We start from the raw sequence: 25337 nt of genomic DNA, 5'->3' as shown, positions 1-25337 counted from the left end.
CAGATGGCTCTTAAAAAGAGCCAATAATAAAATTAGAGGCGCTAGAGTACACTGAGAAACATGGCAAAAACTAAATCATGAATACCATGTAACGCCTCCGTTTTATTTGTTTTCATTTTCAGCAGTGTAAGCGTCGAAACCATGCAGAACAGGAGAGAGTGAGCACCTTAATCGAAATTCAACAAACATAAATATTTGCATAAATTACCGGAATAGATTTTCAAGCTGTTTTACATTTTTAATGAACAGGAACCCAAGACTTTGGGCAGTATGCAACGGTTAGGTACTTTGATCGTTGTTTTGTTTAAGGGCAGTATAAATTAAAATTTCATAACATCCAAAAAGGCTTAATAAATCGAACGGTCGCATAAGAAGGTCAAACCTAATGAAACTTAAAAGCAATGGGAAATAAAAGAAAATAATTGAAGCCTAAAATATAAATATATAATTAAACAATAAAATACTAAATTAAGGAAAGAAATAAAGATCATTCCATTTACGTATTTGATCCCCACTTCCGTTTCCGCCAATATCAATGAGGAACAAAGCAATCGATTGTGCTATGTATACTATCGATATTCACAGAATTAGTGTTGGAAAATGTTCATAAACAGGTTGTCTCATGGCTCGTAAATATTATAACCAAGCTATGACACACTATGCATGTGGCATGTATGCAGGAACTGTCTGAAACATAAATATTTAACTGAATTAACTTATTTTCCATTTAATTTTTATGCCCTATTTTCAGCACTGAAAATTGGCCGATCCACCCACCCCCATAAATTTATATTCAATTTGGTCACACTACAAACGACAAAAACAACTTTGCCAGCCCGTTTATGCGGTAAAAAAAATCCATTGCCAGCCTTATTTATGCTGTAAGACATGGCAGATTTGCATAGAAACCTTTAGATAGCCATGCCTGCGCTTACCGAACACATTGCTGGTTAAATTCAGTTTGAATGTAAATAAGAAATACACTGCACAAAATTCCAACCAACTGCGACTCCAAGCCAATGGATCCCCTCAAACCGAAGCCAGTGCCACTGGCCGCCGAGACTGTGCTGTGGTTCGAGTTCCTGCTCGATCCCCACAAGATCACACAGCACTTACAGCGCGCCCAGCCGGGTAAGCAATTCCACTTGTGGCTTCTCTGTTGTGCCTCGTTGACTCTTGACTGTCAATTCCCTTTTCAGAGCCCAGTGCGGTGGAACTCATCATGCAGTTCATCAGCATGACGCCGGACACTGCCACTCCCTCCGTTGTCACGCCCGGTAGCGATTTGCAGTCTTTATCCGGACCTGGATCCGGTCCAATACCCGGCGTGGTTGGGGGAGCCAATGCCACATCTCCGGCTGCATCGGCGGCTTTGAATGTTCCTCCCATTACCCAGCGGCAGGGAGAGAATGGCCTGCAGTTGACCAGAAAACAGCTGGCGTTGAAGATCCTCGAGCTAAAAGTGGCCACCTGGTTAAGGTGGGATCTGGACGCCTTGGAGAAGAGCCTGCCCGTGTTAATGCAGCTGGCACTGCTGCGTGATCTCTGCACCATTAGCTATGGTCGTTCCCTGAGTATTCCCCTGTCCAGCGATTTTGATATGAAGACTTGTGAGTTTGCCTTGGAATCAAAACTATTCCTAACTAACAAAATCGGTATTAATCTTTCAGCTCCTTCTGGAAATGAACGGGCAGCTAGATTCGCATTAACAATCTACCACCGCCTGTTGCTTCGCATGCAGCTGATCAAGGAACAGGCGCTGAAAACGCCACGGCCACCAAGTACCATGTAAGAGTGCTGCTCCTAAACCATGCCATCTACTAAGATTTGTTGATATTTTAGGTATCAAACTGTGGACCAACTGCAACAGTTTCTGGACTCTCCCACGCAGCCGTCTATCGAGTATCTGCAACAGTTGTGCAGTTCGGGAAAACCGTTTTACGTTTTCCACTACGACAGTTTCGTTACGCTGCAGTGCGACGATCTGGGAACTGGCCAAAACTACGACCTAATGCATCTGATCACGCCGCAGGAGCTGAAGGCTCAGCTATATTACGAGTTGGCCCAATATTACCTGTTCACCAAGCAGTATGTTTTGGCCAGAGAAGCAGCCGCCGCCTGCAATACCAATCTCCAGGCCATACCACCGCAGACGACACTTTATTTCTGTCACATTAAACCAGTGGAGCTGGAGGGCTTGTTGCAAGCCTGCGGTATCAGCGCCCAGCAGCAGACGCTCCTCGAACGGTTCCAGCACTCGTTGCTAAGCAATTATGCCGACATTGTTCCCATCCTGAAACTGGACAACAAAATCCGTGAGATTCCCTTAGTGAGTCGAAGGCAACTCGAACTGGACATCGAGGGCTCGATATCCTCTGGAATTCTTAAGGAACCCGCTCATCTACAACTTCAGGTCGCTGCCTTAAACGTGGTGCGAAATATCTTCGAGTGGGGGAGCATTTTCGGGAGCGTGGAGTACTTTGAGAAATACCGGGAACTAGACTGCCTCCCACCGTTGGTGGAGGGCCTGCAGGAGATCCTGCCGCACTGTAGTTTAAAAGAGCAAGTAGCGTTAAAGCAGTTCCTCATCGACTGCCTGCTGCACCAAGGCGGACAATCCCGACAGCTGTTGCAGACGGTGCGGGGTATTGGTCTATTCTCGGCAGAGGAACTCCAGGATCTGGACGAGCAGATGCTGCAAGCTGCGCCGCCGGTGCCGACGAATTCCCTAGCCTCGCTTTCCGACTGGATGTGCCACTCCAAGAGTAAGACTAGGAAGTCATTTAAACGGATATGAAAAGTAATCCTCATTTTATCTTACAGTGACCCGAGTGGACGTGGCTGCCTTGGAACAGCAGTTAATAAGTTGCACCAACGCCAACACTGTGCGGATTCTGCTGGTGAAACTGTGTGGCACAGCGCCCGGCAGACCCCTGTGGGCCATCAACCCCAGTTGGGATGTTCCCCAGCCCATAAAAAATCTGATAATGGGCATGCCAGTTAGCTTCCTGCAGGATTTCAGCTATGTGTTATTGGGGAAGGCGCGGGAACTGGCCATGAGAGGCAACTACATCGATGCGGTTGCCATGCTGAGTGTCCTGAAGTCGGAGACGCAGCGCCAAGAGATGGGGGCCAATGTTCAGCTAATGTGCAAACTGCTCACCTGGGAAATCCTGCACATCCAAGTCACCCAGACCCTGGAGGAGTGGCATCAGAAGCCTCTGGATCTGCAGGCGCTCGGCGGAAAATGCAAGCAGTGCTTGAGTGATTCTATTATTCCTCGGCAGGACATCCTCGAGAGCTGCGCCATCATGCTGCTGAACCTAACAGAATTCACGCCGCTTATGTATTTGGACAAGCGATCGGGTGCTCTGGAACTGCCCGTTGCCTTTGCCGCCACCTTCATCGAAATGGAGAAGATGAAGGGGCCCAAGAAAGTGTGCCGCGATGCCTGGGATCTCATGCTTAGCATGTTCCTGAGCGTCCCGAAACGAGCTTCCTCTGGTGTGGGCGGAACCAGCTCCCTGCAGGCCTTCCTTCAGCGTATCCGGCATCAAAGTATCTTTGGTCTATCCATCTCCATGATTGGAAAAATACACAACATCCTGAAGGACGACCCCAACCACGATCTGAGCTGCGAGTACATGCAGCTCTGGCCCACCAGCATTAATAAGTAAGCGAGAGATCATTACCCCATTACAGGAGTATCTAACTAATGTGTTTTTCTTCGTTTTGCAGTCCCATCAACTACAGCTTGAGAAGCGTTTGCGAAACGCTCCAGTGGCTACTCTCCGAGGCGTTAACCCACTACCCGCAGACGATTTCATGGCTGAAGATGAAGGGCGATCTGGACCTGGCCATCGGGAACAATGAGTCGGCCATGAGGTGCTATGTAAATGCTCTGGTCACCGGTACAGATTACTGCACCATGCCCCTGCAGCGGAATGTGGCAGACGACTACGTTATCCGGAAGATGATCCGGTGTGCTGCCAATCTGGGCTGTCACATGCAGGCCACAGTGTTGTGCCAGTTTCTCGACGAGATCGACTACGGCATCGTTTTCAAGAATCTCAGCGAGAAGTCTTCGAATTTTACGGACGCCATGGATGCCTATTACAGCTGCATTTGGGATACGACGCTGCTGGAGTTCATCGTCAATCTGCATGCGAAAAGGGGCGAACATAGTCGAAAACTGGAAGCGGTACGAGCTATAGCTAAACATATATCTTTAAGTAACAAATTAATCCAAACTTTATCGCTTTCAGATCTCTATGATGGGAACCTTAGAGCTGAATGCGAACAACAACGAGGAAATCAAACGAGAGAGCGCCATGGTGCGAAAATCAAGATTCTTGCGCGCCTTGGCCAAGCAGTATTTGCTGTAGTCGCAGCCCCCCTCCCCCATTACACAGAAACTCCAATGCAAGATCTAAAATCCAAATCCATAATCCAACATCCCAACCTCACCCACGCCCACAAGCAGACCAATTAGTCTTAAGCTCAAAGATGTAATTTTAATGTAGAAATAGGCTTTTAATTTGCAATAGGTTAATATTAAAAAGTTGTACGTTTTTTCAGAAAACCTTATTTTGGCCTCCTGCCACGGCCGCCGCCGCCGCCTCCACTGGTCTTGGCCTTTTTGTTATTGGCGCTCTTCTTGGCCTCTTCGGCCTTTCTTTTGGCGGCGTTGGTGGCGCTGGGAGTACTGGGGAGTGTTTTGAAGAAGCTATCTAAACGCACCTGGGTCTGAGACTGCTTCGATTTCAGAAGTTTCTTCGCGCCGCTGCGTACTCGATCCTCATTGAACTGCCTGTCACCGCAGAGGAACTTCACCAGCCCCTCCTCGTCGGGCTCCGTCCACTTGAGCTCGATGGCATCGGCATTGGCCACCTCCGGTTCAATAAACAGTTCCCTGGCTATCTTGTAGTTCCAGTTTTCCGGCACAGTATACTTGCTAGTGTCCAGGTTATCGAGAATCGTTTCAATATCCCTGTAGTTGTTGATCAGTTCGATGGCTCGCTTTGGGCCGATGCCTTTGATGCTCTCGCAGTAATCGCAGCCAAGCAGGATGCAGAGATCAATGAACTCCCGATTGTTGACGCCAAGACCGTCGAGAAGCTTCTCGTAGCTGAACTCCTTAACGGGCATCTTGCGCGCCTCGCTGTAGGTTAGATATCGCAGGAGTTTTGTGGATCCAAACGTGAGGGCGTCCATATCCTCGGTGGCAGTGGCATACACTTTTCCCGCCTTTACCAAAGCCGCACACTGCGCCTCTGCCTCGCAAGGAGCCTCCACATATGGAACGCCCATAAGCTTCAGCAGCTCCTTGGCCTCGCGGGCGTGTTCTTTGGTCACGCGCACCAATCGCCGGTTGAACTTTTCAATCTCAGCATCGTCGCCAGCTTCTGTGGCTGCTTTCAGGGCCTTTTCCGCTTCCTCCCGCCGTTCAGCACGCTTGGCCAGCTCGCCGGACTTTAGATCTGGTGGCTTTCCATCAAAAACATACACGGGCTTGATTCCATTATCCAGGAGCCGGATCGTCCGGTAGAACATTCCCATCAAGTGGGATGTGGGATCTCCGTTTACGGTGGCCAGTTGCGCCCCTTCGGATCGCACAGCGATCAGGAACTGGTACAGACACATACTGGCATCAATAGCCACCTTGCGACCTTAAATTAATGGACAATTTTAATTAGGAAAAGAAATTTCATAAGCGGTTAAGTTTCTTACCAAAGAAGTTTTTGATTTCACTTTCGCGAATGGCCTGTGGAGCCAAATCGGCAATGAGCTTCGATAAGCCCAAAATTCCCATGGCAGCTGCTGTTCTTTGGACGAATTAAACAATTAATAAGTTCGCTAAGTAGCCTTTAAATGTTATGTTTTGTTTGCCAAAACACGCCGCGCGCTTTTTTGGCATTTAGCGTTGCCACATGTCAGCAGAAACAGTTATCGACGGTTATCGATTAAATAAAAATGATAAGTTGTAAGTTGTCTTTTCAAAAATGTATATTACAGATATTTAAAAAGAAAATTTGATTCTAAATAGTTTTAAAACACGAAAAAACTAATTTATGGGATTCCCATAATCTGCTTATTTTTATTTTGCTTTCTGGTTTGTGCCTTGGATAAACAATGCTGCATTTTCCACGTCTATCGATACCCATATATCGGACACGCATACACAAGCAAGTGACCATTGAATGTGTGTCGGCTGAAGAAAAAACAGAAAAACCATTAGAAATATGGTATGTAAATCAGAAAAGTGTCTCAAAAATCGCGAAGAAGTTCGCCGCGTTGGCAGGATGTGAAAACGGCAGAAACGGAAGCGTGTTTTGTGTACAAAAAAGCGCAACAATCTTCCGACCGCCGAGTGGATTCTCTCCCCGCTCTTTTTCTGTGTATAAACATGGCGTCGTTGTGCCGCAGAGGCTGCGCTCGACGGACACGCATACAGAAGCTCTTTGCCGAATAAAACGCAACGCAAAACGCACAAACTCAAATCGCCGCCAAAAATTTGTCAAGTGTAATACAGTTGTGATTTCGTATATTTCCATGTCCACCCGCCACCCGCAGGATGCTAAAAAAACGGCAGAAAAGGCAGCCACCGAAAAAGCCGCCGATAAGGAAAGCGACCCGAAGGCACTAGAAAATGCAGCCGCAGGGAAGGAGGCGAAATCCGAAAAGGGGGAAACCGATGCAGTGAAACCCCCCACCGCAGCCGCTGGTGACGTCGACGAGGCAACCAAAGGAGACGCAGCGGCAGCTCCAGCTCCCGAATCGGATGCAGGTAAATAAAAGCCTCCCGCACACCATCAAAAGCTCGGTTGTGGGTGTGTGTTGGTAAAGAACGAGAGAGAAAAACAAAAATCATAAAATGAAATTTGCGCGCGTTTCAGAAACAGTGTTGTCAACAGTCTTTTAAGAAATAGGAATAGTTTTTTAAAATGTGAAATTATAAATATTATGTAATCTTTATAGTTAAACTAAACTATTTTTGTTGTAATTGTAAAAATGTTTGTTTTAAAAAGGCTTTACAATTTAATTTTAAGTTTAAAAACAATAGTTTAAATATTTACACCGTTATATTTTTTGTTTGTATATTTTATTTATTTACTGTTTCTAAACGCTTTAAACGTGTACTTGGCAACCCTAGACCAAACTATTTGGGGCCTCTCTTTGGGGAGCTCTTGACTTGCATGTGTGTGTGTGTGTCTTGGGTTCTAATTGGACATTTTCCACTGAGTCCGAGAACACCTTCGTGGCGCAGTCTGCTAGCGCGACGCTCTGTTTATAATCTCCGGCATGTGGTTCGATTCCCGCTTCGGGAAATGTTTAGAAAATTATTTCCGAAAATCATGAAATTACTATATTTTCTCCTATCTTTATATCCCACTTACCCTTGGCTATTGTTCATGCTGAACCCTTCCAGTGGGTTTTTGCATAGTAAATGCCAAGGAACATCAAACCTTCAATTCTCATGTTCCTTTCGCTCCTAAACCTGGCACTGGACTTCCCAAGCTTGAAGATATTTTATTACTTTTAAGAATTCAAAATCAAATATTTCGCCCAGCAACTATTAATTTTTTACTTATTCCATTCTAAGCTAATAAAAAAGAAAAGTCACCAACGGAAAAGAAGGCTACCAATAACAAAAAGGATGCAAAGAAGGATAAAGACGAAGAGGATGATGAAAATAGTGAAGACGGCGATGATCCCGACAACGAAGAAGAGGATGACAAGGCCAGCGATGCCGAAAGCGAAAAGAAAACCAAAACAGAAAAGGACGAGAAGAAAAAGGATGCCGATGGCAAGGCCAAGTCGGGAGCGGATAAGGCCAAGAAGCCAGAGGTAAAGGCGAAGAACGGCAAGGTGGAGAAGGACGACGAGGATGAGGATGAAGATGCAGAGGATGACGAGGAGGATGAGAACGATGGCCTGGACAAGAACAACGAGGTAGCCGAGGACGATGAGAACGTAGTGGCTCTGGCGGAGATCGATCGAATCAATGAGAACATCAACAAGACCAGAGTGGACGGCCTGCAAGCTCTGCACGCGGTAAGCTTGGAAGATCCACTCCAGAGATACCCTCCAGCCTTCTAATAATTGTTTGCTTTTAGATTTGTTTTGGCGCTCAGGGTAAGAACAATGTCGTTAAAAAGAACCTGCGTTCTTTCGCCGGCTTCGAGTATGCCAAGGACTCTGCGGAATACAATAAGAAACTGGATGCAATCAAAAAACTGGACAACAAGGGCTTGCGGAATATCTGTGAGATCCTCACCTTGGATCGCAAGGGCAGCAAGAATGAGGTTGTTCTGCGAGTGCTCAAATTCCTAATGGAACCCGATGAGTCGCTGTGCTTAGAGCAGGGCGACGAGGATGACGAAGAGGATCCAGAGGATGAGGACGTCGACGATGACGATGATGATGAGGATCCACCCAGTGAGGAAGAAAAGAAGCGCAAGAGCAAGTCGGGTGGCGCCTCTGGCAGAGGCTCTGCACGCAATTCCAGTGGACGTCCTAAACGAGCCACGGCAGGAAAAAGTAGGTTCTCATATTTTGCTAATATTTTTCAAAAAATGTAATGCCTTTCATTCTTTTTTTAGAAATGTCTGCGTATGTGGATTTCTCCAGTTCTGGAGAAAGCGAGAACAAAGTAGCGGTGCCCAAGAGAAGACGCAATGATGACTCCGAATCTGGGTCCGATGTAGGTTACCTTCCTCTATCAACTAATCCTTCACTAATTTTGTTCTCTCCACCTGTAGTACAATCCCTCGGGCAATTCGGATTCTGATGCTGGTCGCGGAGGAGGCGGTGGTGGAGCTGGACGTAAAGTTTCCGGACGCGGAAGTCGCGGTCGTCCGGCGCGCAAGAGTCGTCGGAGAAACTCCGATTCAGAAGAGGACGAAGAATCCGAGCTGTCGGATGCCGATAGTGATGTAAGATTTCTTACCAAACCCCCTATCTATTTTAGTTAATAATACTCTTGAATAATCCACAGGTACCGAAGCGCAAGCGAGGACCGGCGGGCAAAAGGGGACGGCCAGCAGCCTCAGCAGCTGGAAGAAGGGGCCGAGGGCGGGGAGCGGCATCGCGAAGGCGTAAGGACTCCGATAGCGAAGAGGATGATATTTCTGAAGATGAAGACGAGGAGGATCTGTCCGATTTCGGCAGCGATCAAAGCGAGGTAGAGGAGGTACAAAAAATAAAGATCTTTGAACTACAACTATTTTATATTCCAGGATGAACGCCCCAAGAAGAGTAAGAAACCCACAACGCCTGCGAAAAAAAACAAACCTAATAACAAGTCTAAACCAGCTGGAAAAGGTTAGGATAAGCTTAAATATTTAATATACAGTGAGATCTTAATCTTTCTTCTTATTTATAGCCGATGGTCGACCCAAGAAATCAAAGAAAGATTCGTCTGAGGAGGAGGATGATGATGTCGATGACAAAGATGAATCCGATGAGGACGAGCCACTAACCAAAAAGGGCAAACTGGCATTCCCCACGGTGAGAATTATAATCTAACACTTTTATAGCAAAACCTTAAAGAATAATCCTTTGACAGGACGAGCAAATACGCGGCTATGTAAAAGAAATCCTGGATAAAGCCAATCTCGAAGAGATCACCATGAAAACAGTATGCAAACAAGTGTACGCGAAATATCCAGACTTTGATCTAACAGAAAAGAAAGACTTTATTAAGGCCACAGTCAAAGCGGTAAGGCTCTAAATAATCACTCGAATCGATATATATTTCATCTCCGATTTCTTTTCAGTTAATTGCAACATAAAACAACCATGGGAAGGAGGCGGTTTGAGGCCGGGGAAGGGTCCATGTCCGGTAGACAAGCTAAATAAAACAAAATGAAAGTGGTTTGCCGCTTTTTGAAGGTCGCTAACACAGAACATCGTTCGATAAACTTTGAAAGCAGCAGCTCTTGTAGATGTCCTATAAGTATATGATTTTCGCTCCTATCCCCAAAAGCTACCTGCAGTTACCTACACCAAATGTCAGCGGCGGCAGTAGACTACTACCCATTCTAATATATATTCTTTGTATATATAAAAAAAAAAAGTTTTGTTTGACCAACCAACCAACCAGTACACATGCACGCATGAATGTCTATTTTTTGAAAGTTAAAAGTACTCCCTGATCTTCAGCAAATCGTGTGTAATTTATGCAAAATGAGAAAAAAAATTGTAAAAATCCGAAAAAAACAAAGCTAGTGGTGCATTTTCATTTGACGTTCACGAAAGGAATTATGTAATTAAATTTAAGCACAAAAAAAAATAATAAAAACAAAGCAAAATTAACGTTTGGAAAGGTTACAAATATATATCGAAATTCACACACTGGCAGCAGTACAAAAACACGAAAATGGATATCTTTTTAAATTTAAACAATTGCAAAACGATTTTGGCAATGTAAAAAATGAATTAAATTGTGGGCATGGTTAAGTCACACACTTGGAGCTAGTGGTTTAAGTGATGATCGATGGAAGCACCCAGTCAGATACTCCAGATAATAATTTTCAACCTATTTCTATAACACTCCCACCTCCCACACCCACACCCACACCCCCAGAACCCTATTTAACTTGAGTGCTCGGGCCTTAGTAACTGAGGATAGGAAGGTTTCTCGGCAAAATATAAAACGCAACTAGAGACACGCTCACATCCAAGTGTGAGTTAAATCAACAGAAGATTGAAAATTGAATGAAAAAATGAGAGTTAAATATTATAAATATTAGATATAAACAAGTAAAATAGATGTATGTTAATTTTAAAGAAAGTAAAAACATCTGGATATCAAAACAGCAACAGAAAAGAACAAAAATCAGTTAGAATCTTAAATGCCGCATCTCAATGTAAGTTTTCTTGTAGTAGACCCGTAAATAATACCAGTAACTCGATGTATGTTGAATTTCCCCAAAAATCACTCAATGAACTAACATAGTTTAGACCAAAATTTGGCACTAAGCTATATTGTCTTTCTGTGCATTACGTTCTGTTTTCACTTGGTATATTCCGCTGCAAATTACTAAAGGGATAAACAAAAAATAATTGCAGTGTATCCACAATAAAAATGCTACAAATTAAGCAACACGTTCAAGTTATTTATGGTTGTAGGGACAAGGAAACTTTGGGTGACGAACCGAGACCAGATGCAATTCCAAAAATATCTGATATGCAACAGGAAAGGAGAGCGGATCCGACGCTATATAGTATATAGGATATATTGCTGAAATATATGAGTTCTTCATAAAATGGATTCTAAATTCTGTGACAGTAAACACAAAAATTAAAAAAAATATATACATTTTTGGGGATAACCCTTTCTCGGAGGTAAGTCAAAGAAATAAATATATAATTCCTTTTGTTCTGGGGTTTAATTTATTTCGAAAACTTTAATAAATATGACATTTAAAATGTAGTAATCGAAATAAGACTAATTTTTTTTAAAACTATAGTCAAAAAATCACTCAAATGTCAAATGTCGATCACTGACTGGGTGGATATTGAAGGATACGGCGCAAACATGAGGCTGTAACATACAGATAGTCAGTTATGATTTAGTTAAAAGTTCTAAAAATATATAAGCCATCAGGGTTACACTATAAATTTTCAAGAAAAAAAACAAGATTTTCAAAACATTTTTTAGAAAATTACTGCACAAAATAATGGATAATAAAATGGGTGAATATAATCTTTCACTCTATGGGTCCTGCAAATAGATCAAAGCTCTTAATTTAAATGAAATAAATGTATGTATTCAATTTCAATTTCAAAAATATCATTTGATTGCAAAATTAACGGCTTGACATTGGACCCAAAGGAAATATACTCAACGAAACTAGATGTTGAACTAACTCTACCAGTTTTGATTATAGATGGGTGCTCCTACTTACCACTTCTGGGGGCATCTCGGGAACAGTTGCTGGAATTAAAAGAGAACGACTTCCCATAACCAAATATTTTCGGACTGACTCTCCAACTGCCACAAGTATGTTATGAACAAAGTTAACTTTCCACTTTCATATTGGATAGTTGCCTAAACCCATGTCAGTGCCATGCTTATTCATAATAGGAGTTATTAGTCAATAAATAGTACAAGGAAACAATATATAAATATAACATATATATGGGAGGCAATGTTAAACCGCTTAAATAGCAAGAAAAATGATACCTTGAAACGACATTTTACAAAAATACAGCACTGATTCAAATAGATTCAAAGGGAGCACTGTTCTGGAAATCGAATATCGTTGCAGTTGCTAGGGAATATATAGATATATCACAAATATAAAAAGTATATAGAATATTCAGGATAATCGATCATCTGTATTATAAATGTGCAGTTTGATAAATATGACTCCAATATTATAATTAAAGGCATACCGAATGTGGCAATCAATCGACTAAAGCGACGGAAAGTGAAATCCCGATCCCCCAGATCTCATCCAGAGCCTCTGAAAATACGCTCGAAAAACGTTTTTCAAATATAGACAACAGTAGAAAATAAATATGGATTAAATAGAAACGCAATATGACGCAAAGCACTAAAGTGCTATATGCTAGCAATATCTGATCAATATATATTATACGGTATATATTATATTAAATGTTTATTCAATGCTAAGCCGAACTTGGGGCGGACCAGGATCTGGAACTGTGGAGAGCTCCGATCTGGGCCAGCCCTTCCAAACGGCCAAACGGTTACAATATGGGTTATCTGCTGTAGCAACAATCAGATATTTTTTTTGTTTCGGGGAGACGTAAAACTTAGTTTAGATTATACCAAAGTTACTTTTATATAAATATATATATAATGGTAGACCTACATTCATTTGAGTAAGTATATTCATTGTTGGATTTTCAGTATCAATAGTTTTATATAGACAGTAGACAGTAATAACAACACACGATCTTACCAAGCTTGACAATATCTTGTTTCAATTTGTTCATGTTTCTTTTGTTAAAGTGTGATTTAGTTTTGGGGTTTTGCTTTCGGTATTGGTATTCGTATTCTTTTAAGAACTGGTCTGACGAGCCGCCTCTGAAAGTACATACTTATATATGTTTGCATAATGGTAATAAAATTGCTAATAAAATTTCCTAAATGTCCAGACTTAGTCAGATATGAGAAAATAAGTGTCGGCTCTCTCCTTATTTGCTAATAAAAACGTAATTATATACTGCCTCCACTGAAAGGTGAAAATATTAATTTGAATATGTCAGATTAATTAAATGGGGACACGCCGAAATATTGCAGCAGAATCAAAAATTTTACATTCGTTTTTATACAATTTTCAAGTTAAAAAATCTTACCAGACCAGAGTCGATATCGTTGATCATGTTGTTCAATTGGTTTTTTTGTTTTGGCATTATAACTAAGCTAAGCTAATTACGAGAGAGACTCGATTGTTGATTTATTAAAAATTTATATCATAATCATCTATGTATGTTTGCTACTATAGTATATAGTATATATAGTTATAGTATTTAGATTATTGCAATTAAGAACTCTCGCAAATGTTGTCTTGTCACTGCGGTTCAGGTAGATTTTTCCTAAATTGACGGTAAAAAATAAAATAAATATGCGAAATATGTATGCAGATGTATGTCAGATCGGAGAACAAAACACCCAAAACGGATTCAATTATCTAATCTCGGAGTGTGTGTGTGTTATGTTGTGTTGTGTGTAAAAAATGGGGAAGTATGATAATGAACTGCAGAACATTATTTCTCTATTAATTTGTTAGAATAGATTATAGTATAGTAATAGACTTAGGATCTCAGGGAAAATTTCTTACAGGCTATGTGGGCAAAAATTATACGCAATATCCAAATAGACAGAGTGATTTATATAATTTACAATTATGCAATAGTGCGACATTGATTCTGCTCTTGCTTCCACTTCAATGGCTGTTGATTGATTCGATCGTCGTCCTTCTGCTCCTGGGAATTTTGACTTTGGCCTCCGTCTCCGCGCATCGTCTTCCGTGTGCTGTTCTTTTTATCCGTTCATGAAGCATTCTCATTAGGTGCTATTAATATTTTTTTTATATTGCATTTAAAACATTTGCTTTTGCCTTGTTTTTGTTGTGTTTGAACTGTTAAGCTATTTTTTTGGGGGATAAAAGACATAGGACATAGTAGAACAATAGATCACTGCAAAGAGTTGTACGCATGGTAAACAAGATTTCGTTAGGATATCACGTCATCAGAAAAGGGCTAGATTTTGGATGGTTTTGTTTGTCAAATTGTCAATTGTATGGAGCAAGGTATTATGGAGATAATCGATAATCTCTAAAATAAAGGTTTGCATTTTAAAGCGGTAATGGGATACAGGTTGATACAGCAAAGATACGATACGTAAAGCAAAAAAGTGGCATTTCAATTGAATATTAAAATTGATTTGTACAAAAACACACCCCTATATTGACTTCTGGTTGAAGGACTCACCCCAATCAAGGCACCCGCATCGCAACTTGGACGCAGCATCGTCCACTTCGGCTTCTTCTTCCACTCCCACATGCATTTCCTTCCCGTTGCTTCCGTTGCTCCTCCCCCTCTCGTCCTAATTTCTTTCGTGGGATCTCAGTGTTTATCGTTTTTGTGCGATTTCGGCTGTTGTTGCTGCTGCTGCTGCTGCTGTTGGCCAGGATACCCGCCATATCCACCGCCAGGATAGCCGCCTGGGTAGCCAGCCGGTGGACCACCTTGTCCGCCACCCGGCTGCGGTGCCCCCTGCGACGGTTGCCCACCAGCTGCAGCCGCTGCTGCGTAATACTGCGAGTACTGTGCGTATTGGCTGGGCGTCATGCCTTGGCCATAACCGCCAGCCGCTGCCGCCGCCGCCGCTGCTGCAGCAGCTGCCGCAGCTGGGTTGGGTTGTTGCTGACCGGGATTGGGGCCTCCCTGGCCGGGATTTGGAGTGTTGGTCTGGCCACCACCCGGTGCTCCGTTTTGTGGTTGCTTTAAATAAAATGGATTAGCTTTGTTTTGGCCGGAGTACTCTCATCTCAGTTACTTTGTTCTTCAGCGTCTTCTCAATGGCCTCTGCCTCCTCGATTTTGCCAACGCTTCTGTAGTATTCCGCCCATTGGGCACTGTAGTCGGCTCCGCCAGCGGCATTTCCGCCTTGTTGTTGTTGCTGCTGTTGTTGTTGTTGAGGCTGCTGCTGTTGCTGTTGTTGTTGTTGCTGGGGCTGCTGTTGCTGTTGTTGGGCTGGCCCTGAAACACCGCCCGCCTGTTTCGCTTTCATCTGCTGTTCAATCATCTCAGCTTCTCGGTGGCAGCCCATTTGCCTGAAAGAGAGTTGTTTTAAAAAAATGTTCCTCTCCTTGGTGGCATCTGTCATACTTGTAGTACTCTATCCACTGTTGCGAGTAGTCCTGACCACCAGCTCCTCCTGCAGCAGCCGCTCCACCCTGATTGGCTGCCATGGCCATTTGCTGTTGCTGCTGCTGACCGGATGGATCCCATCCTTGCTGGCCATAGGGACCCCAAGGCTGCTGCTGCTGCTGTTGGTAGGCACCGGCAGCGTTCGGATCTCCGCCCTGCATCGGATTGGGACCACCGTAGCCGCCCTGCTGTTGATTGTGGTGTGCGTTGTTGGGACCACTGCTGCCGCCGATTGGTTTCCGCGAAATGACGGTCAATTCCATGTTTATCTTTTCGGAGATCATTTGACGGGCGGCCTCCACTTGATCGGTTGTGCCCTTGGACTTGAAAAGCTTCTCATTGGGAGGGTTGCTGGCATTCCGATCCATTTCGGTGTGGGCTCCAGACTGCTGGTTAATTAGCTTAATGGTTTCTCCTCCGCGTCCAATGACAATCTTTAGAAAAAACACATTATTTTCTGAAACAAACATAAACTCCAGGGGGAGTGGAAACTTACACCACACTTGGAAGCTGGGACCAGGAAGGTAATTTCCTCCCGACCACCTTGGGCGTGATTTACGCCATAACCATAGCCGTAGTTGGAGTTTCCAGTATCGCCTCCTCCCTGGGCACCACCACCTCCTCCGTTTCCATTCCGGTTCATGCCATTGCGTTGCTGAAAAAGTCCACTAATTGTAACAACTTCCATGTCAAGGACATTAAAGAGATATCATACCATCACATTCTCAATAAGACCGTCAATTGTTCGCTTGGCATCCTCGACCTGCTGCCGAGTGCCCTGAATCACACATCTTCGATCTCCCATCTCGTCGTTCTTTCCCTGAATGAATTGCAACTTGCAGCCGCACTCCGTCTGTATTTTCCGGATCATGTCGCCGCCCTTTCCGATAACAACGCCCACAGCTATTTTCGGTACAAAGACCTCGACGCTTTCGCCGCCGCCGTTTCCGTTGTTAAAGTTGTTGTAGCCCAGTCCAGGGCCGCCGGCACCGCCTCCTCCACCAGCACCTCGTCCACCCTGCTGCTGGGCCTGGGCATCCTTTTGCGCAATCAGGTCCAGAACCATTTGCTTGGCATGCTCTATCTTCTGAGGATCACCGGAGATCCGGAGCGGCTTGATCACTTCCTGATTGGGACCCTCCTGGATAATTATCATTTTGGCGCCGGTCTTCTCCTGGAGCTGTTTGATGGTGTCACCACCCTTGCCTATGACCAGACCCACTTTTGCGCCTGGAATCATGATTTCCTGGTACGGCGGATAACCACTGGGTCCAGGGGGTGGCATGTTGATGGTAAGCAACACCTCCACCTGGCCACCGCCAGCTCTATTGGCCATCTGTTGGATCATTTCCCGAGCCTTGGTCACGGTGTCTCTCTGACCGCGCAGCATGATCACACGCTCCTGGTCCTGCATCATCTGCAGCTTGGCACCGGATTCCGCTTGGATGTGGGTAATGGTGTCGTTGGCTCCCCGGCCACAGAACCCATTAGCAGCCGACTCCGGGACGCGAATTTGCTCCTCACAAGAGGTGCCAGCGGAAGCTGCCAATCTCGCTGCCACCGCCGCCGCCTGAGCCATCGCCTGGGTCATACTGGCGCCACCGGATCCACCGCCACCACCACCCCCACCACCTCCACTACCACTGCTCATATTTGAGTTGTTGCCTTGGCCGTAATCCGGACTGCCAAAGGAGCGTTTGCAATCAGGACCGCTGTCCCCGTCATCATTGTGGCGCTTAAAGCCGGAACCACCGCCTCCGCCACCACCTCCCGATCCGGGTCCACCAAATGGAGGCGATGGTCCGACTTGTCCTACGGACTGATTCGGCTGGATCTTGGCTGCAATCTGAAAGGGGATTTAAAAGCATACACACACATGGCTGATTGGTTATTCTTCTTCTTCATAGGGCAGCACCGCCTATTACCTGCTTGGCACGCTCTATCGCCTGGGCCAACGCTTGGGATTGGTTGATGCTGGCCTGCTGCGTCTGGAAGTCACTCATCTTAGTGTTTCACAATCCTTTAGTTCTCAGATTTGTTATATTTGTTTTACAACAAGCTTCGAACACGATATTCTCCCTCCACGAGTTGAAAATTCAATAACCAAAGGGGGCGAGATTTTGAAAAGCCGCTGCCAAAGGATTGTACATATATTTCAATGATTTTTATTATTCCTATCGACTTTCTGGTCAGTTGGGGTTAATGCTTACGTATTAAACTGACTTTTTTACGCGATTTTAACACGTTTTATTTAATTTTTTTAGCGGCCTGCGGTGATTTTTTCAGCGTCAATTTTTTTTATTTACTTTCTAACACTGAAAACCTGGAGCTGCGAAAATTTTCGCTTGCCGTTGGGTGTTTTTAAGCACTACATTTTATAGGGTTGTCTTTTTGTTTCAAAAATTTGAATATTTTGAATTTGTTTTGCATGGTTTTATGAAATTTTCTAACAAGTTTTTCTTCAATAAGTCTAATATAATAAGTCTTTTCATCTTTTGCTTGTTCATCATCAGATAATTCCTTTTTAAATATCATCGATATCAAGAAAAAGACGTTGCCGGATCAAAAAATTTGTTGGGGGATGTTGCCAGCCTGGGAAAATTCCTTCTTCTTCCCACAATCATCAACCAGAGCACGGCGCTACGACCGTTTATCGTTAATTAACACAAAATAAACGTATATAAAATGGCTTTCGGTGACGTCAAGACCCCCCAAGGACTCAAGGAGTTGAACAACTTCCTGGCCGACAACAGCTACATCAGCGGGTAAGCACGCGGCATGTGAAGTGAGGTTATGTCCAGCCCCACCACGTCGGCATTCTGATTAATAACTTTCTAACTAAAACTTTTTTAACTGTATTCCAGGTACACCCCAAGCAAGGCCGATCTGTCTGTGTTCGATGCTCTGGGCAAGGCCCCGGCTGGAGACTATGTGAACGTTGCCCGTTGGTACCGTCACATCGCCTCCTTCGAGGCTGCGGAGCGCTCCGCATGGACTGGAGCTCCTCTGCCCCAGCTGGCCGGTGGCAAGCCAACCGTGGCCGCTCCGGCCAAGCCAGCTGCCGATGATGATGATGATGTCGATCTGTTTGGATCTGACGACGAGGAGGATGCCGAGGCCGAGCGCATCAAGCAGGAGCGCGTGGCCGCCTACGCCGCCAAGAAGTCCAAGAAGCCCGCCCTTATTGCCAAGTCCTCTGTGCTTCTCGATGTCAAGCCCTGGGACGATGAGACTGACATGAAGGAGATGGAGAACAACGTCCGCACTATCGAGATGGACGGTCTTCTGTGGGGAGCTTCCAAATTGGTGCCCGTTGGCTACGGCATCAACAAGTTGCAGATCATGTGCGTCATCGAGGATGACAAGGTGTCCATTGATCTGCTGCAGGAGAAGATTGAGGAGTTCGAGGACTTTGTTCAGTCCGTCGACATTGCTGCCTTCAACAAGATCTAAACCTTGAGATTCTTATATTTTGAATAAATTCAATCAAGCAGAGTATAAATTATATATAAGAAGTTTTTAATACGGAGCTTGAAATTAAAAGGAGGAAATATTTTGGTATAATATTTTTATCCCATTCCCCTTAACTTATGCTTTTAAAAGAAATTAAAATATTCTGTTGTATCATGTAGGTCTCCCAAGTTCGTAGCCTAAGTCTTTTGTTTATGAGCTTACGCGAGCTCTGATCAGTTTATCGGAATATATTTGATATATACACGCCCCTTAACGTATACTTTTGAAGTCGCTAAACTAGTTTCTCTCGTATGTCATAAATTGCAATCTACTGCTCTCCGAAGTTCTCAGTCTGAGTCTTTCGTTTTTGAGCTTTATGGCGAGCTTTTGATAACAAAAAGTCAAGCCCCGTGTCTGTCAGTTCCAGTTGATCATCTTCAACCGAACAATTCGCATCAAATATAGTGTAAAAATAAAGTGTGCAGGTGCCTGCAATTGCAATTGAAACAAATAATTTTCGACAAACAAAGTATTAATAGAAATGGCTGCCAACAAGCTGTGCTGCACTCTGGCCATTGGCGCTTTATTGTGCCTGGGATTTGCTGCTCTCATTCAAGCCCAGGGTGAGTCAAAATAAATCGAAATATATATAATCTATATAGGGAGGAACGTTTCCGTTCTTGTTATTGTTACGATACGAAATTTGTTACGCATTTGGTGTAGATTTGCTTTTAAAGCGAACTACAAATACATGCTCGTCTGCTCCATTGGATTCGTGCATTCATTAACATTAATTAGCAATTGTGTAGATATTTGTTTGGTATTTGCTTCTTTTGTTCTGCGACAAGACATGTTTCGTTCTTAGATGGATTTCCCATATACAAAGATCTGTCTTATGGATCCGCATTTGCATATAACAAGCACCGAGAAGTTGACAAACATCCATTAGTGTTGAGGGATTTTGGATCGATTTTGTATCGCAGATTATTAGCGAATCTATCATTTCGAACACGGGCCGTTGAATGCTTTTTGCCGGTTTTTTTCAATAACACAATAATGCCATTGAAATTACTTCCGATTTGTATATCCCATTACATTACGCGGAAACTTTTTCAACATTAAACATTTCAAAATTAGCTATCAATCAATCGAAGTAAGTACTTTTGTGCAATTTGTAATGAGCTCATAGGATTTCCTTTTAATTAATAAAATACTCAATGGGGGTAATTAGCTATCAATTATCAATTTATTATCGAAAAGGATGTAGCTTAAAGAAAATTTCCCCAACTTCGAAGTGCAGTTCGTGGCTCTATTGTTTGGCAAATAGAGCTGAATTGAAATTCCCACCTTCGTGACAATTCCAAGCGATGACGTTTGTCACTAAGCATTATCTCTGACTGCGTGTGGGTTATCTCCGGGCAAGGAAAATCCCAATAAAAACCAGCATGTTTGTTTAATTAAAATTTCAGCAAATATCAACAAGCTTTGATTTGGATTTTTGCTTATTTTTCGATTAGGTTCTAGACTCTGGCGAATCGAGCCATCTTAAATCTTGACCTGATTTTGGAGCCTTTCAAGATTATTTAACATAGGTCACCGAACCCAGAAACTTTAAGAATATAATGCGTGTGGGTGAGCTAAAATGATGGAGAACTTTTTTTTAGCTAGCCAACTTCATGGCCCCGCGAATTTTCAAAACTCGTTAAAAAATATTTAATTACAAGAACAAGGTATGATAACGTGAATTTTATTGACTCATCCTCGCCTACGGGCGGTCGCTGGGTTCGATCTGCGGAGATGCCTCAATGTTGCCATTGAAAGTTGCAAAACTAGTTCGATAAAAAAATTATATGGAGACTGCGGCCGACAGATTCAGCGGAAAGATTTTCTCAGGTTCATGGGCGTACATTCGGCAGAGTAGCTACTAGTTTATCCAATTTATTTCATAATTAATAACTATTTTTAGATAGTTTAATGGCTAACTCCATGTGAAATTCTGAAGAATGAATTACCTTACTTCTATGACTTTTTAGAATGAAAATAACGATCTCTAAAATACCAAAATATTACCGAATGCTCTGAATAAAGCGATGACATGGTCTGTAAAATATGTGTGACACAATTCCAGTTTTGTGACTGCTCTTTAAAATGAATATAGACACATTAAAATATTGAATTCGACGATACAACGACTTTGCTTTTTATAAAGTGGACTTTTATAATCTATATGGAATGATTAAATTGATCTCTCCCCCCGAACAGATAAGCCGGTGACTGATGTGTGCCTAGGATGTATCTGCGAGGCCATCAGTGGATGCAATCAGACCCGGTATTGCGGTGCCGGCGTCTGTGGCCTGTTTCGCATCACATGGGCCTACTGGTCTGACGGAGGAAAGCTGACCTTGGGCAACGAGAGTCCCCAGTCGGAGGACGGTAAGTCAGGCACTTCCATAAAACAGATTTATTGATTTTAATCGCCCCTCATTCGCCGTTCAGCTTATGCCAACTGTGTAAACGATCCGTATTGTGCAGCCAACACGATCCAGAATTACATGACCAAGTTCGGGCAGGATTGCAATGGAGACAACTCCATCGACTGTTACGATTATGCCGCCATCCACAAACTGGGCGGATACGGATGCAAGGGCGAGCTGGGCTACCATTACCAAACTCAATTGACCAACTGCCTCAATCAGTTCCAGCCTATTGATGTTCGCACTTCTGGTTAATAATCTTGCTATGTAACCCCTAAATTTAATCTAAAATTTAATAATTTATGGCAATGCATTTGACTTCGATTGCACAATCGAGATTGAAAATAAAATGATATTATAAAAAAAATATAAAACTTCAAATTCTTCAAGATTGGAAATCAATCGACCTACGATTCTTTCAGGGTATACCCCTCAGAAAATGGAGTAAAATTGTCGAAGATATGGAGGATAGTGGGGTCATATTGGGATCCCATGCATTTTCGAAGGGGACCTCCCCACAAATTTTGACAAAAAGTCTAAAAAATATTTTGCTTTTAGGTTTTGGTGCAGATTGAAAGAGAATCGAAGTACAAATCGTTTAAGGTATTCCGCTTAAGAATCGGATGATTATTGACAAAGATATAGACATCGCTGGGGGCCATATTGTGCTCCCATGCATTTTTGAAGGAGACACCCCAGAAATTTTGACAAAAAATGTAAAAAATATTTTTTTCTTAGGGTTTGATGCAGATTGAAAAAGAATCAAAGTACAAATCGTTTAAGGTATTCCGCTCAAGAATCGGATGATTATTGACAAAGATATAGACATCGCTGGGGGCCATGCATTTTTGAAGGGGACCCCCTGAAATTTTGTCAAAATATCTAAAAAATATTTTTTTCTTAGGGTTTGATGCAGATTGAAAGAGAATCAAAGTACAAATCGTTTAAGGTATTCCGCTCAAGAATTGGATGATTACTGACAAAGATATAGACATCGGTGTGGGCCATATTATGCTCCAAGGCATTTTCGAAGGAGACACCCCAGAAATTTTGACAAAAAATGTAAAAAATATTTTGTTCTTAGATTTTAATGCTAAAGAGATTGAAAGGGAATAGAAATACAAATCGTTGAAGGAATTCTCCTCAAAAATCGGATGGAAAGTGGCAAAAATATACCCATGGGCATACACATTATATTATACATTTTAGCTTCGTAAATTCCATCTGATGCGAATGCTATGTAAATATAATTTTTTGCCCGCGCAAAACTAGCTTGCAAAAATATTTATTTTGTAGCATACTTTTTGATAAAAAGAAAGTAAGTAATTAACTTTAAATGATTGAACAGATTAAATACGAGTTTGTGCATTAAATAAATAATAGTTAATAATGCTAATAAAACCTTTTTTCTAGTTTTTATTTTTAATATATAATTTTGCTTTGATTGGTATTATTTTTAAAGTTAGACAGGGCTAGAATCTAGAATAATGAGTGTAAATGCGCCCTAAAAACCGGTATTTCTCGCTAGATTGGCGTATTTACCTGGTTAGTACTCAATCCGTGGGGTTAGGAGGTTTCATTCGCATTTCAGGTGTTGACGCGATAAAATCAAGGCAATTAATATGAGAGTTTATTTTAGATACATTCTCTTCGTAGTACTCTCCTTATCGCCCACTTTAGTACGATGTCAAGGTTAGTAGTTAACGTCCTTTAAAAGTGTAATACATTTATTTTATTCATTAGGTCACGTCTTGGATAAACCCGTAACGGAGTTGTGTTTGAATTGTATTTGTGAGGCCATTAGTGGCTGCAATGCTACGGCTATTTGCACCAGTCCGGAAAAGGGCACCTGCGGCATTTTCCGCATAACGAATGCCTATTGGGTGGATGCCGGGAAACTCACAATAAATGGGGAAAATCCCGATTCTGAGAAGGCCTTCATCAATTGTGCCAACGATCCTCACTGTGCTGCTAATTTGGTGCAGAATTATATGAAAAAGTTTAATCAGGATTGCAATGACGACGGAGAGATGGACTGTCACGATTACGCCAGGATACACAAACTGGGAGCTTATGGCTGCCACGCGGACTTGCCCTATAAATATCAGAGCACCTTCGAGGAGTGTATTGAAAAATACGAAGAAGAGGGTAACGAGTGAAACGATTAGATTAAAAAAAGATTAAATGTTATTTAGTTAATAAATAAATGTCGGGAATCACCGCCAGGAAAAAATGTGTACTAGATGCTTTTCTAAAGCACTCGTTAATTACTTTTGCCGGATTCGTATTTCATAAAAGTCAGTTGCCACTATTCAGAACGTTTCAGTGAGTGAACAATCGCGAATCGCATCGAATCGGAAGTGAATAAAAATCTGTGAGCTTAACAATGCATTTTATGTGGAAGCTTTTAGTTGTTTTGTTTGGCCTGGCCATTGGTATTCAAGCCGAGATGCGAAAACCGGTGACAGAAACTTGCCTCTATTGCATTTGCGAGGCATTGAACGGTTGCAATGCCACGGCTGTTTGTGTAAACGGGGCGTGTGGCATCTTTCGGATTACCTGGGATCAGTGGGTGGACTGTGGCAGGTTGACAATCCCAGGGGACTCACCTTTATCAGATGATGGTGAGTTAAGCTTACTTTATAGAGAAATTGGAACTTAAAAACAAATACTTTGTCAGCATTTACAAACTGTGCCAATGATCCTATTTGTGCTGCCGACACTCTGCAGAGCTACATGGCCAAATTCGGGCAGGATTGCAACGATGATGATCAGGAGGATTGCTACGACTATGGAGCTATACACTATATGGGTCCCTGGAACTGCAAAGAGGACCGACCCTTTTACTACGAGAGTACCTTCACTCGCTGTGTGAGGAATGCTGTACAGCAGGAAGAAGAACGCCAGAAATCCAATTGAGATGCTTCTGGGAATTAATTCCATCTGGATTTTAGCCACTAACTTATTAGGAAGAGTCACTTTAATTTATGTGAGAATATGGCAATACTAATTACTAATAGATGTGTTACTTTTGATTAATAAACTAGTGTCTGGTAGTGAACTGAGATCAGTTGAGCGGCGACTGTAGGACGGGTTCTTTGTTTTCGATCGGTATTGCAGCTCGGATATGTTTAGGTTACTTGTTAACTTGGCTAGCTTGTGGCTACTTCTAAACTGTATTTCCAGTTATGAGGGTAAGTAATTACTATGGTAATTTGTTTTTATTCCCGATCAAAATAGACTCAGTTCAGCAGAAGTCAACCCAGGTTGTTTTTGAAATATTTCTAATAGTTTTGTTGCATTTATTTCCTCTGTGTATCCAAAGTGGCAAACAAGCCCGTCACGGAAGATTGCCTGGACTGTTTGTGCGAAACAATGAGCGGTTGCAATTCCTCGGCCATTTGCGTAAATGGGGCCTGTGGCATATTCCGCATCACCTGGGGTTACTGGGTACAAGCTGGCCAATTGACCTTATCTAAAGATACAGCTTTGTCCGATGATGGTAGGTTCAGTTTTTTTTTCGAAATTCTATTTTATATTTTGTCCAATCTCCCTCCACAGCCTTCACAAACTGCGTCAATGATCCCTATTGTGCTGCTAATACGGTCCAGAATTATATGTACAAACACGGTCAGGACTGCAATAATGATGAAGTCATAGATTGCTTGGATTTCGGTGCCCTCCACAAGCTGGGAAACCTTAAGTGTCGTGATGAGCTGCCCTACATCTTCCAAAAGGTCTTCCAGAGATGTTTGAAAGCCAAACAGCGACAGGCTGAGGAAACAGTCACCAAATTAATAGAAGAAACTTCAACATAATTGATTCTTTATTGGGTTCCATTTTCTTTATCTCTTTTCCTGTTTTTAAAACAATCTTGGTAATACATTTACACATATCATAGTACATACATCGAAACATTGCTTATGTTTGCCGCTTGAACAGTTTCCAATATAGGTATGGAATCTATAGATTTAGTTACAGTTACAGATTTTTATATAT

At 42.8% G+C, this 25337-nt stretch overlaps 9 protein-coding genes across 13 annotated transcripts; 7 read left to right on the top strand and 2 right to left on the bottom strand.

The window, feature by feature from the left end:
• Positions 1-555: 555 nt before the first annotated feature.
• On the top strand, positions 556-4582 carry LOC6494278 (integrator complex subunit 8). Its single transcript, XM_001960579.4, has 8 exons — positions 556-614; positions 752-1131; positions 1200-1610; positions 1671-1788; positions 1843-2765; positions 2824-3673; positions 3739-4201; positions 4266-4582. Exons 2-8 carry the CDS (start codon positions 1020-1022, stop codon positions 4383-4385), a joined length of 2997 nt encoding a protein of 998 aa, XP_001960615.1. The 5' UTR covers positions 556-614; positions 752-1019; the 3' UTR covers positions 4386-4582.
• LOC6496286 (flap endonuclease 1) lies at positions 4495-5949 on the bottom strand. Its single transcript, XM_001960578.4, has 2 exons — positions 5731-5949; positions 4495-5669 (listed from the first exon to the last, which is right to left on the bottom strand). Exons 1-2 carry the CDS (start codon positions 5810-5812, stop codon positions 4585-4587), a joined length of 1167 nt encoding a protein of 388 aa, XP_001960614.1. The 5' UTR covers positions 5813-5949; the 3' UTR covers positions 4495-4584.
• Positions 5950-6135: 186 nt separating this feature from the next.
• LOC6494279 (protein DEK) lies at positions 6136-11103 on the top strand. 2 transcript variants are annotated; one of them, XM_014907221.3, is made up of 11 exons: positions 6136-6245; positions 6574-6787; positions 7604-8055; positions 8118-8541; positions 8604-8704; positions 8763-8936; positions 8999-9184; positions 9240-9324; positions 9386-9510; positions 9569-9721; positions 9780-11103. In XM_014907221.3, exons 1-11 carry the CDS (start codon positions 6243-6245, stop codon positions 9792-9794), a joined length of 1932 nt encoding a protein of 643 aa, XP_014762707.1. In that variant the 5' UTR covers positions 6136-6242; the 3' UTR covers positions 9795-11103. The 2 variants fall into 2 exon arrangements, with proteins under 2 accessions (XP_014762707.1, XP_001960613.1); XM_001960577.4 differs by lacking the exon at positions 6136-6245 and having other exon boundaries at positions 6393-6787.
• Positions 11104-12527: 1424 nt separating this feature from the next.
• On the bottom strand, positions 12528-17777 carry LOC6496285 (far upstream element-binding protein 3). Of its 4 annotated transcripts, none has more exons than XR_004309895.2 (8): positions 17622-17777; positions 17337-17542; positions 16127-17257; positions 15908-16066; positions 15370-15845; positions 15038-15314; positions 14470-14982; positions 12528-14175 (listed from the first exon to the last, which is right to left on the bottom strand). XR_004309895.2 is itself a non-coding variant. In XM_032450773.2 (7 exons), exons 2-7 carry the CDS (start codon positions 17412-17414, stop codon positions 14605-14607), a joined length of 2499 nt encoding a protein of 832 aa, XP_032306664.1. In that variant the 5' UTR covers positions 17415-17542; positions 17622-17777; the 3' UTR covers positions 14381-14604. The 4 variants fall into 4 exon arrangements, 1 of the variants encoding a protein (XP_032306664.1); XR_004309896.2 differs by having other exon boundaries at positions 12528-14125; XR_004309897.2 differs by having other exon boundaries at positions 12528-14051.
• Positions 17778-17997: 220 nt separating this feature from the next.
• Positions 17998-18916, top strand: LOC6494280 (probable elongation factor 1-beta). The gene is made up of 2 exons (XM_001960575.4): positions 17998-18176; positions 18276-18916. The coding sequence occupies exons 1-2, from the start codon at positions 18097-18099 to the stop codon at positions 18862-18864; spliced, it is 669 nt and encodes a 222-aa protein (XP_001960611.1). The 5' UTR covers positions 17998-18096; the 3' UTR covers positions 18865-18916.
• Positions 18917-19278: 362 nt separating this feature from the next.
• On the top strand, positions 19279-21705 carry LOC6494281 (invertebrate-type lysozyme 3). Its single transcript, XM_001960574.4, has 3 exons — positions 19279-19487; positions 21127-21297; positions 21361-21705. Exons 1-3 carry the CDS (start codon positions 19406-19408, stop codon positions 21591-21593), a joined length of 486 nt encoding a protein of 161 aa, XP_001960610.1. The 5' UTR covers positions 19279-19405; the 3' UTR covers positions 21594-21705.
• Positions 21706-22875: 1170 nt separating this feature from the next.
• On the top strand, positions 22876-23571 carry LOC6494282 (lysozyme). Its single transcript, XM_001960573.4, has 2 exons — positions 22876-23030; positions 23082-23571. The coding sequence occupies exons 1-2, from the start codon at positions 22961-22963 to the stop codon at positions 23495-23497; spliced, it is 486 nt and encodes a 161-aa protein (XP_001960609.1). The 5' UTR covers positions 22876-22960; the 3' UTR covers positions 23498-23571.
• Positions 23572-23615: 44 nt separating this feature from the next.
• On the top strand, positions 23616-24405 carry LOC6494283 (lysozyme). The gene is made up of 2 exons (XM_001960572.4): positions 23616-23962; positions 24019-24405. The coding sequence occupies exons 1-2, from the start codon at positions 23725-23727 to the stop codon at positions 24255-24257; spliced, it is 477 nt and encodes a 158-aa protein (XP_001960608.1). The 5' UTR covers positions 23616-23724; the 3' UTR covers positions 24258-24405.
• On the top strand, positions 24395-25241 carry LOC6494284 (lysozyme). Its single transcript, XM_001960571.3, has 3 exons — positions 24395-24532; positions 24664-24840; positions 24900-25241. Exons 1-3 carry the CDS (start codon positions 24466-24468, stop codon positions 25154-25156), a joined length of 501 nt encoding a protein of 166 aa, XP_001960607.1. The 5' UTR covers positions 24395-24465; the 3' UTR covers positions 25157-25241.
• The last annotated feature ends 96 nt before the right edge of the window (positions 25242-25337 follow it).

The sequence above is a fragment of the Drosophila ananassae genome, chromosome 3L (assembly GCF_017639315.1).
Source record: "Drosophila ananassae strain 14024-0371.13 chromosome 3L, ASM1763931v2, whole genome shotgun sequence".
Taxonomy (NCBI): Eukaryota; Metazoa; Arthropoda; class Insecta; order Diptera; family Drosophilidae; genus Drosophila; species Drosophila ananassae.
This window is presented reverse-complemented; position numbering and strand designations above follow the sequence as displayed.

Bases quoted from the DNA above. Each gene is read 5' to 3' on its own strand.
- LOC6494278 (XM_001960579.4), top strand. From the start codon at position 1,020: ATGGATCCCCTCAAACCGAAGCCAGTGCCACTGGCCGCCGAGACTGTG. The intron at 1,132-1,199 runs GTAAGCAATTCC...TTCCCTTTTCAG, and splicing joins CTTACAGCGCGCCCAGCCGG to AGCCCAGTGCGGTGGAACTC. The intron at 1,789-1,842 runs GTAAGAGTGCTG...TTGATATTTTAG, and splicing joins CCACGGCCACCAAGTACCAT to GTATCAAACTGTGGACCAAC.
- LOC6496286 (XM_001960578.4), bottom strand. From the start codon at position 5,812: ATGGGAATTTTGGGCTTATCGAAGCTCATTGCCGATTTGGCTCCACAG. The intron at 5,670-5,730 runs GTAAGAAACTTA...CATTAATTTAAG, and splicing joins TGAAATCAAAAACTTCTTTG to GTCGCAAGGTGGCTATTGAT.
- LOC6494279 (XM_001960577.4), top strand. From the start codon at position 6,553: ATGTCCACCCGCCACCCGCAGGATGCTAAAAAAACGGCAGAAAAGGCA. The intron at 6,788-7,603 runs GTAAATAAAAGC...TTCCATTCTAAG, and splicing joins AGCTCCCGAATCGGATGCAG to CTAATAAAAAAGAAAAGTCA. The intron at 9,325-9,385 runs GTTAGGATAAGC...TCTTATTTATAG, and splicing joins GTCTAAACCAGCTGGAAAAG to CCGATGGTCGACCCAAGAAA.
- LOC6496285 (XM_032450773.2), bottom strand. From the start codon at position 17,414: ATGAGTGACTTCCAGACGCAGCAGGCCAGCATCAACCAATCCCAAGCG. The intron at 15,315-15,369 runs GTATGACAGATG...ACTCTCTTTCAG, and splicing joins CAGTGGATAGAGTACTACAA to GCAAATGGGCTGCCACCGAG. The intron at 14,983-15,037 runs GTAACTGAGATG...TTTTATTTAAAG, and splicing joins AGAAGACGCTGAAGAACAAA to CAACCACAAAACGGAGCACC.
- LOC6494280 (XM_001960575.4), top strand. From the start codon at position 18,097: ATGGCTTTCGGTGACGTCAAGACCCCCCAAGGACTCAAGGAGTTGAAC. The intron at 18,177-18,275 runs GTAAGCACGCGG...ACTGTATTCCAG, and splicing joins GACAACAGCTACATCAGCGG to GTACACCCCAAGCAAGGCCG.
- LOC6494281 (XM_001960574.4), top strand. From the start codon at position 19,406: ATGGCTGCCAACAAGCTGTGCTGCACTCTGGCCATTGGCGCTTTATTG. The intron at 19,488-21,126 runs GTGAGTCAAAAT...CCCCCCGAACAG, and splicing joins TGCTCTCATTCAAGCCCAGG to ATAAGCCGGTGACTGATGTG. The intron at 21,298-21,360 runs GTAAGTCAGGCA...TTCGCCGTTCAG, and splicing joins GAGTCCCCAGTCGGAGGACG to CTTATGCCAACTGTGTAAAC.
- LOC6494282 (XM_001960573.4), top strand. From the start codon at position 22,961: ATGAGAGTTTATTTTAGATACATTCTCTTCGTAGTACTCTCCTTATCG. The intron at 23,031-23,081 runs GTTAGTAGTTAA...TTTATTCATTAG, and splicing joins CACTTTAGTACGATGTCAAG to GTCACGTCTTGGATAAACCC.
- LOC6494283 (XM_001960572.4), top strand. From the start codon at position 23,725: ATGCATTTTATGTGGAAGCTTTTAGTTGTTTTGTTTGGCCTGGCCATT. The intron at 23,963-24,018 runs GTGAGTTAAGCT...ATACTTTGTCAG, and splicing joins CTCACCTTTATCAGATGATG to CATTTACAAACTGTGCCAAT.
- LOC6494284 (XM_001960571.3), top strand. From the start codon at position 24,466: ATGTTTAGGTTACTTGTTAACTTGGCTAGCTTGTGGCTACTTCTAAAC. The intron at 24,533-24,663 runs GTAAGTAATTAC...GTGTATCCAAAG, and splicing joins CTGTATTTCCAGTTATGAGG to TGGCAAACAAGCCCGTCACG. The intron at 24,841-24,899 runs GTAGGTTCAGTT...CTCCCTCCACAG, and splicing joins TACAGCTTTGTCCGATGATG to CCTTCACAAACTGCGTCAAT.